The sequence below is a fragment of the Eretmochelys imbricata genome, chromosome 22, assembly GCF_965152235.1.
Source record: "Eretmochelys imbricata isolate rEreImb1 chromosome 22, rEreImb1.hap1, whole genome shotgun sequence".
NCBI lineage: Eukaryota > Metazoa > Chordata > Testudines > Cheloniidae > Eretmochelys > Eretmochelys imbricata.
The window spans coordinates 14,787,259-14,796,980 of record NC_135593.1 but is presented as its reverse complement, the minus strand read 5'-3'; the positions used below and the strand labels follow the sequence as shown (position 1 = coordinate 14,796,980).

At 57.3% G+C, this 9,722-nt stretch overlaps 1 protein-coding gene across 1 annotated transcript; it reads left to right on the top strand.

The window, feature by feature from the left end:
• The first annotated feature begins 59 nt into the window (after positions 1–59).
• On the top strand, positions 60–8,217 carry NHERF4 (NHERF family PDZ scaffold protein 4). Its single transcript, XM_077839642.1, has 10 exons — positions 60–75; positions 1,788–1,815; positions 2,620–2,684; positions 3,881–4,092; positions 4,691–4,877; positions 5,035–5,171; positions 5,870–6,074; positions 6,459–6,655; positions 6,920–7,123; positions 7,999–8,217. Exons 1-10 carry the CDS (start codon positions 60–62, stop codon positions 8,215–8,217), a joined length of 1,470 nt encoding a protein of 489 aa, XP_077695768.1.
• The last annotated feature ends 1,505 nt before the right edge of the window (positions 8,218–9,722 follow it).

Sequence of the window (9,722 nt, the reverse complement as noted above, 5' to 3'; positions counted from 1 at the left end):
GGCGGGGACACCAGCTTCACCTGCCACTTCACGCTGTACCTTGCACCTTCGCCACAGCCATGAAGCAAAAGCAAAGTAAGTAGCTGAGGCTTATGGCGTGGGTGGGAAGCAGCTGGGGGGAAAGGGGGTTGATTCTGAGGAACCTACCCCACACACATAACCAAGGGCCCGTGGCTTTCTTCACTCTCCAGGTGCTGGGGGTGGGGTTGGGTGGCTGCAGGAGTTCTTGGGCGGGGGGGAGGGGTCCTGATGACATCCGGAGAGACAGACAACCTTTCATTTGGGAGTTCTAGGCAGCCCCCCAGTTCCATGGGATTGTGGGTTCTCTAGGGCTGGCTTTCTGTGTGGCTTGTATTTTGGGGGCCAAGGGCATTATCCCTGACAAGTTACTCTCTGCCCTTTCCCTAAGCCCCATTGCCCTCTCGTCCTGCCTCCCTAAAAGCCCAGTCCTGACCCTGAGGACAGTGTGTCCCTGGCTGTGAGCACTGCAGCTCAGGCCTTGTCTCGTACCTCCCTAGCTCTCCGTGGCCAGGTTTCTGCAGCAGCAGGCCAGGTTGGGCTGGGTACTAAGTACCCAGTTAAGTGGAGGTGAAGGCTGTGAGGTGCACTCTCCTGCTCAGAAACGCAGAGGTACGTGCCACTGGCGAGAACGGGTCTGGACTGCACCCCCAGAGCTGCCTCCCTGCTGGCTGGATGCCCTGCACTGAGCCTCAGTTAGCCAGAGAGTGGTGGCACCATGCCAACTATTTCTTGGGGCAGGATCGGGGGGTCAAATTCCATCCCCTGCCAGCCCCTCCACCCGCAGAGGCCCCAGGTCTCCTTCCGTATCCCCGCTCTCTTACCCACACAACGCATGATCCAGGGCTGCCAGAAGTCACGTTCTTGGCATTCCCCTCTACTGTGCCATACGGGCACAGGGGAGTAATATTTGATGCTACAGCAGAAGGCAGTACAGCACCCCATGCCCCTCTGTCTGGACGGTCTGGGTGGAGGGGTGGCCCGGTCAAATTTCAGTGGCATTGGGCCCTTACAGCGGGAGCAATACTGATTTAGCAGAGAGGAATGCTGCTTAACCCCCTCTTCCCCACTGGCTCCAGGGCCTATGCAACTTTGAGCAAATGCACAAACCTTGCAGGGGGTGGGAGGGAAGTGTTCACACATGCCCCTGACTCCTTCCCCCTCCCCCTGTGGGCACACACAGTTGGCTCCACAGCAGAGAGCTGGGGCTCAGGAGGCTGTGGTCCTCCAAAATGCATCTGATTCACTGATCCCAACTTGGGTCTCCAGCTGCCTCTCCCCCTCTCACACCTGGTTGAGGGTGGAGGTGGATGGACCAAAGCTGTGTTGTGCTGTGGGTGTTTGTACACAAGTGCATCTCCGGGGCATCCCCCTCACGCGGGCAAGAAGTAGGCACTACGGTGCACAAGGACAAGGCTCCCTCCCCTCCTGACAAACCCAGGAACCGCCATCCACCTGGAACGTTCACTGGGTCCCGCCTGTAGGAAAGGAGGCCCCTGAGCTTTGTTTGTGCCCATCTAGTCTGGGCTCTGCTTACAGCCCCTGGAAGGGGACCAGCCACAAGAGGCTGGGTCGGTGTCCCTGTGGGGGGCCCTGCCTCGGTGAGCGCATGGCAGTGCTTTGGGGCATGTGCTGGGGCAGGGTCTGCTCGCCCCAGGCAGGGGGTGGGCATGTGAATGCAGCCCAGGTGAGGTGATTTGTGCGCCTGCACAATGCAATGTCAGGGCTACTAGAGAGATGGTCTGACCTCAGAGCCTTTTCTTTCGCAGGGCTTGAGGATTCCAAGGAGTTAACCCTGTAAGTGCTGAGCTACTCCTGTATACTTTGGGTTTTGCTGGTCTCCTAAGGGTGCCTTCCTGGTCCCATGCCAATTGCTTCCTGTGCTTGTGTGTGGGAGTGTGACAAATCCATGGGCATGTGGGACTTAACAGTTCTTGTGGGCTCTTGGGAACTTCTCGGGCACAGTGGGGACCCCCCCCTTGCTCCAAAATCTCAGGCCAAAGGAGAATCTCCCTTAGCTGTTAGCAGTATGGGGGCCATGACACACAGCCGAGCAGCTCAGATTCAGAGGGAAGTGGTGTCCAGACACCCATTGCAGTAGGAAGATAGTGCTTCCCATGCAGGACTGGACTCCTGGTCTGCTGCCTCTGGCTGTAGCCAATATTTGATGCTACAGGGAAAGGCGGTACAGCACCTGGCTCGTTGTGCCATGCTGTATGGCAGGGGTGTGAGGAGATTCCTTCCTGACCCCTGACATGGTCATCTGATACCCTTAGCTTCCCACGGCCTTGCCCTCCAGTGTCCCATTCAGGTCCCTCTCCCTTCCCTCCATTTCTATATGAACACTGGAGCCTGTGGGCAAGATTCTCCCAAGGAAGGAGACAGCAAATACAGCCCCCTTCTGCCTGCCCCCCTAACATTTTTGGGCTCCCAACAGGATAGGGCTGGGATTCCCTGCAGCAGGTGCCCAGGCCAGCTGCAGCCCATGTGGCTGGGGTGTGATGTCACGGCACACCGAGCTGGAGTGGGGCCCAGTGAGTCTGGCTGCTGTAGATTGACGTCTCTTATCTATTGTTGTAGATTCTTCTCTTATTGTTTCAGGAAATTTGAATTCAACCCCAAAGACGGGATTGATAACCCAGCCCTATCACTGGCAGAGGACTCCGGTAAGTGGCAGCCCTGGGCTTGCTGCGGGTTGGGGTTGTTCCTCTTCAAGAGCAAACTGACTTAGAAGAAACTAGGCTCAGCAGCATCCCCCCGGCCCCTCCAGGGCCAGGCTGGGTGCTGTGTTTGTGTGAGGAGTAGGGTGGGGCGGGGGGGCAGACATGACCTGTAGAGTGAGACCACCCACCAGCATGTGATCTTGCATAAGTGACTAAAACTGTTCATAACTGATGCTTCTTGGGCACTTCAATTCCGTGTAGAAGGAGAAGGCCCCCGTCCTGAGCCCTCGTGTCTGAGAGAGCTGCCAACAGCCCCTTCCCTCCCCCCACCTCCCGACTTGGATTGGAGACCCTTGCCTGCACTGCACCCACACCCCTCTGTAACGGGGGGCAGAGACCTGGACGGAGGCCAGCTTGCATGCAGTCTCTTTGCTGCTGTCTTTTTGCTGGGGGAGAGGTTCAGTGAGCCTCTTCTTTGCTTCTGGCAAATCCAAACCGAGGGAGACCTGACCGCAATAACCCTCCCCCCATGTACAGAAGGATGAGGTGAAACCAGACAGGGGAAAAGTCCCTGCTGGGAGGCAATCACATGCAAGTGCAGCGGGATGCGCATTCACATGCAGGGAGGTACACAGGCGCATAGGCGCATGTGGGTGCATATGCACCCACAGTGTGACACGGCATGACACCGTATGTGTCTGCATGTACACAGCAACCCAGGCAGGTGCATAAGCACAGGTGGACATATGTATGCACACGGATGTGTCCGGAGTACAGATGAGCCCAGGCACGCTGGGACTTCGGGATGCACCCGGGCAGGTCCACAGCCAAAAGTGGACACTATCCATATGATATGAATATGCAGAAGTGCCTGGGACAGATGCACAAAGACACAAGCCGGTGCACACACAGGCACGTGAGCATCCAGCTGGTACAAGACTGAGCAGGCCTGGCAATGAGATGGTGCACAGACTAGAATCCCACCTGGCTAGCAGGAGGCAGAATCCTGCCTCTCTGTAGCAAACCTGAATGACTGAGGCTCCCCAGAGGGTGTGGTGCATGGCGGGGGGCGGGAGGTTACCCCAGTTCATTAATATCTCTACACGCTTACTGATTCCCCACATGCTGCCTACCCATGTCCCCCTCCACAGTGACAGCCTGGGTACCACGTGGCACTCACAGGCTCTGTTCTCCTTCAGATACAGAAGACGCAGGGAAGCCACGATTCTACCTGCTGACCAAGGGCGATGGGGAGAGCTTTGGGTTCTGCCTACGTGAGGAAGTGGGGTACAAGGGGCACATCATCCGGCAGCTTGCCTGTGGGGGGATGGCCCAGCGCAGGGGCCTGCAGGACGGGGACCGGATCCTGGAGGTGAACGGTGAATACGTGGACAACATGGAGCACTTCAGGGTAAGCCGTGGGCAGGGCTGAGCGCCGAGGTCTGTGACTAGCACCATCAGCTCAGCCTGGTTAACGGGGGATGAACTGTCATGGGGCACTGGCTGCCCCACACTGTACCCTTCTGATTGTCCATGGTAGGAGCCAGCAGAGACCTGGCATGGGCCAGAGCCATAACATCTGGCTCCAAAACCAAACTCCCCTGGAGCTCCAGTGTATTGGGATCTGGGCTTTGGTTCAAGTCAGTGTCCCACGGGCGGTTGGGTGGCTCCCGTGAAATGAGTTTGCTGGGCCTCAGCTCAATTCCTAATGTCCACAGCCCGGAAACAACCACTCCACCTGGCCCCTTGCCGGCAGCATTAGCCCAAAGCATGAGCAGGCCATGACTGCAGAGCCCCCTTCTCTGTCCGAGCAGGGGCGAGTCACATGGCAGGGCAGGGTTGGGAAGCTTGCTCTGCTGCAGCCCAGGTTCTCCCTGTCCTGTGGCCAAACAGAGGACTAGAGTCTCCAAGACTGTCAATTTAGTACCTTCTGCCAGCACGACATCCCTCCCAAGCCCTGTGTCTGGAGCCCCCTGGCCCTGGGTCCATATGCCTGGATTCTTTTGCAGGTGGCGCAGAAGATCAAGGCCAGTGGTAACCAGGTCGCTGTCGCAGTCCTGGATGGCAATGCCTACGAAGTTGCAAAAGCCCTTGACAAGAACCTGGCAGAGCTGCTGCCGGGCCACACCAGGCCGCGGCTCTGCCATGTCGTGAAGGACAAAAGTGGCTTTGGCTTCAGGGTTTCAGCTCCAGAAGGTAAAAGAAAACATCAAAACCCTGCCAGTGCTTCCTGTGTGTATATTCCTCTACCCGCTTCCCCACGGCAGGGCCAGCCAGGCCTCCCGGCGAGGGGGCACTTCCCCATGGTGGCTGGGCTTGCCAGCACTATCCCTTTGTTCTACTCTCCATGCAGGTGTGAAGGGCACGTTCCGGCTGTCCGTGACGAGCAACGGCCCAGCAGATAAAGCGGGTGTCCCCTCTGACTCCTGGCTGCTCGAGCTGAATGGGGCCAGTGTGAGGAACTACACTTATGCACTGCTCACCAGGAAGGTACATGCCCAGGCCTAGCGTCCCACTGCCAGGCTGTTCCCCAGGGTGGGGGGCCACCAGGTCGTAGATTGGCCCGAATCTCCCCTCAGGTCCTTGGAACATGTCTGTCAGACACTTGCTGCCTTTTGCCTTACTAGATCCCATTTCCTTCCCTCCCACCCACTCATCACTGAACATCTCTCTGCCCTGCATCAGGCCCCCTTCGTCTGCCTATCCGCTCCCACTCACCATTCCTCAGTCACTGTCCCTCTGTCCTTCCTTCACCTCTCTGTCCTCCTGTCCCCACTTTCCCTCTTCATCTGCCTGTCCCTCCCCCACAGCCTTCATCCTCTTCTCTCCCCCTGTCTCCCTCACAATCACGCCTCATGTAAGGCTGGCAGCGTCTGTCTGTCCAAAGTCACAGATCCAGTCACCTTCTGGCGCCACACTCAGCAGATGGTAGTGGACAGTTCCCTGGGGACACAGGGCCCTTCACCCTGGAGATGCCCCACCAGGTCAATGCCCAGTGCTCTCCACACTCCGTGTTCTGAGTTCTGATGCGTGTGGTGAAGGCACGATGCCTAGGACTGTCCATCCCTGCCCCTGGTCTCCAGGCTATTCCATGGCCTATGCCCTGCGGGAGGGTGTCAGGGGGCCCGGTGCTGATTCTAACCAGGCCCACGTGGCTCTCTGTGCGCATGTGTTTCTTTCGGAGCCAGCTCAAGCAGAGTGGCAGCAAAGTGACCCTGCTGGTGATAGATGCCAAGTCGGAGGAGTTCTACCGGCTGCAGGGTGTCAGGGTCATAGCTGCCATGGCCGATACCGCCACGCTGCCCTTCAAGGCCAGGAAACTGCACATGGTGAAAGGTCCAGATGGCTACGGGTTCCTGCTGAAGGAAGAGAGGGGCAGCTCAGGGAGGATGGGTAAGTCGGCCCAGGATGGGGAACTAGGGCTATCGGTGCGTATCGTAGAGGTAGAGGCCTGAGCACAGGCCTGGGAGCCCAGAGCTAATGAGTTCTGTTCCTGATGCTGACCCTGACTTCTTAGGGACTTGCCCAAGGTCACCCATCTGCCTCAGTTTACCCATCTGTAAAAGGGGGATATTGTCCCTAATCGCCGCCTGGCGATGAGGATCAATGCATTAGCTGGACGGGGCCAGCCCCACTGTATGGACCCTGTCAGTAAAGAAATTTTAACTTCTCTCTCTCATACTCACAATTTTCCTTTTCTCTCCTCTCCATCTTTCTTTTTTCTTCCTCTCTCTCTCTCTCTCTCTCTCTCTCTGGGTCCGTCCCCCACACATGCAGGCCACTTCCTGTGTGAGATGGATACCGGGCTGCCAGCCGACAGGGCAGGGATGAGGGATGGAGACCGGCTCCTGGCCGTGAACGGTGAGGGCGTGGAGGGGCTGTGCCACCAGGAGGTGGTGGATGTGATCCGCGCTAGCGGCAACCAGGTGACGTTGCTGGTGATTGATCCGGATGGAGACAAATTCTACAGCTCGGTACGTCCCAGCAGGATCGCGGCGCAGTGTGAGGGCTGGTGGGCAGCAGGGAGAGATCCCAACCCTGCCCTCTTTGGGGGCAGCAGCCCCACAGGAATTCCTCCCCGGGCACCCTCTGCCATTCAGTGCTGGGTCACTATAGGCCCATGGCCATGTGGGATATCGAGATAGAGGCCTTGGCAAAGCTGACTTCCCGCCTCAGGGATGTTCTCCTCTGGCTCAGGGCCCCAGGAGCTGTGAGCCTCAGGCTGCTTGGTTTTCCAGATGGGGCTGTCCCCGCTACTGTTCTGTGAAGATGGGCACCCTTCATCGGGCACTCACACGGCCTCAGGATCTCATCCCAGCATGCCTCAGCGAAACGGCACGCCCATTGGCACGCCCCGCCTCTGCCACCTGGACATGGGGCCGGAAGGGTACGGATTCCAGCTGCAGACCATCACCGACAAGCCGGGGGTCTTTATTACACAGGTAACTCCCCTTGATGCTCCTCACCTCAGTGCCAAGGGTGGGCCAAACAATCTCGGTCAGCCTCCGACACACACACATGGAGCCTGAGCTAGAGGCTCCAGATGGCACTGTACTCTGGCATGGGTAGCTCACAGGACTCAGACTCCCTGCCCAGCACCCCTCTCCCCCAAGGCAGAGACTGAGCAGGGAACAGGCCTCTCTGTGTCCCTGGCTGTCCATGCCTGGCATCCTGAGCTGCCTCGCCAACACTGATTTCATTTCCAGCTGGAGGCAATGTTTGGTGGAGGTGAGGGATGGGGAGTCAGGACACCTGGGTTCTCTTCCCAGTTCTGGGAGGGGAATGGAGTCAGGAGTTATAGCAGAACTTGAGACTGGGAGCCAGGACTCCTGGGTTCTCTTCCTAGCTCTGGGAAGGGAGTAGTTACAGCAGGGGGCTGGGAACCAGGACTCCTGGCTTCTAGTCCCATTGCATTCACTAACTCGCCCATATGGCCGTGTGTAAAGTGCTGTGGGATTCTCAGCTGGGTGGCACTGGGCAGAATCACCTAGTATGGTTATTAGAAGGGTTAGCTGGAAAAGTGGGGCCACCCAGAGCCCGGGGCTGCAGTACAGCTTGCCTGACCTGGACAATAGGCATAGGAGGCCCTGAATAGACAACACCCCATGCTGGTGGTTTTACAATGCTGAGGCAGCCCACCTGCCATATTCCAAGGCAGGGAGAACCAGTGACTCCCTCTGCCTCACCCACGGAGCATGGTCAGCATCAAGGGTCTCTGACCCAGCTCTATGGCCTGCCCATTGGATTGCACGTCTGAGAAGTTGGAGGGGCAGTGAAGGCTGAGTATTTCCTGAGCGGCATGGCTGCTGTCTCCCAGGTGGCCAGGGGCAGCGTCGGGAAGGGAGCAGGCCTGAAGGAGGGGGACGTGGTGATTGAGGTCAACGGGAGCAACGTGGAGCAGGAGAGCTACAAAGAGGTGCCGGGGAGGATAAAGGAGAGTAGCCAACAGCTGACGTTGCTGGGGGTGGAGCAGGAGGTGCTTAGGAGCTACAGGGAGATGGGCCTCGCTATCACGGCTGTTGTGCCAGAGGGCTGAGATGCTGCTGCTAGGGCTGAGGCCCTGTTGAGTTCTAGGCAGGTGAATGTGAATAAGGCTGGCCTTGCTCCTGCCTTCTACGTATTGCCCCAGGCTCCACATCGCCCTGCCGGTGCATTCACCTGGGGTCAAGACTCCACAGAGAAGCCAGAGCAGGAGGAGTCGTATTAGCCTAGGCAGGCCCAAGAACCAGGCCAGAATGGTTTGCTGCGGGGTTTGGTCTCAAGCAGTGGGGCTCCCTCCCCTGCCTGCCGGGAGATGATTCCAGGGGTGTTCCTGCCTAATGTTCCACTTTCCTTTCCTTAGGGCTTCCCTGCCCTGGGGCCTGTAGCCACTGACAGAGCTGGAGTCCCACAAATGGCCCTGCACTGGTGTGACTCATGTCTGCACCAGCTACACCCAGGGCTAAACCCTCAGTGCAGATAAGGCCTCTGCCACTTCTCTGGGCCCGGGGCTCGCTAACTCTTCTCCCGGCAAGGCGTTTGTGCCCTTCCCATGGCAGGAGCTCTCAACAGCCGAGCTCTTCCCTCCGCACCTGGGATGGTTTTTCATTGCTTGCTCCTCTCTGGCCTCCCTCCAGCTCATCAGTGACTCGTTAGTCAGAACAAATGCAACAGGCCAGACTCTGCTCTGTTGCCTGGCTGTAACTGCCTAAAAGCTAGTTTTCAGAGTAGCAGCCGTGTTTAGTCTGTATTCGCAAAAAGAAAAGAAGGACTTGTGGCACCTTAGACTAACAAATTTATTTGAGCATAAGCTTTCGTGAGCTACAGCTCACTTCATAGGATGCATTCAGTGTTAGTATAGTTACTCCAACTTACACCATTGTAAATGGGAGCAGAACCCAGGCCAGGAACACCAAGTGAATTTGCTCCTAGCCCCTGGTGTAAATCTAGAGTCACTCCATTATCTTCAGTTGCTCTGGATTTACATGGTTATTAGATTGAGATCAGAGTCCCTGTCTTGCTATCTGGCCCCCAAGTCACATGCGGGGCATACCTGGATGGGGGGAATCCCAGGGGTGACAGAGAAGTAACCAAACTGTATTTGACCCACCCCTGCAAACTGAGATGGTGCAGGTGAGAACAAAGCGGGAGAAGCCTCCGTGCAGGTGGTGCTATGATTCTAAGAACCTCTTCCCTGTACCACATGTCACCTGGAACCCTGATCTCTGCTGCTTCCCCTGTCTCCCTTTGGACAGCCCCTATGCTCAGGGTCTCCAGAAGGGCCATGTAAGTGACTGGTACTGACCCTTCTCCGTTCCACGCAGGAGCCACGGTGTGAGGACTGGAAGGGACGGAGCCAGTCATTCTAGCCACTCTGTGCTGGACCTGTGGGCTCAGCGCAATCCCAGCTCTGGAGCGGCTTCAAACCATTGCCTAGACCAGCCCTGGACATGCGATTTTGCACACACAATAACTTGCACTTTGATTCTTCCCTTGATTTTATTTTCTGGTGAGCTGCTACACCAATCAGCTGATCTTGGGACTTTAAAGCTGCCACTTCTC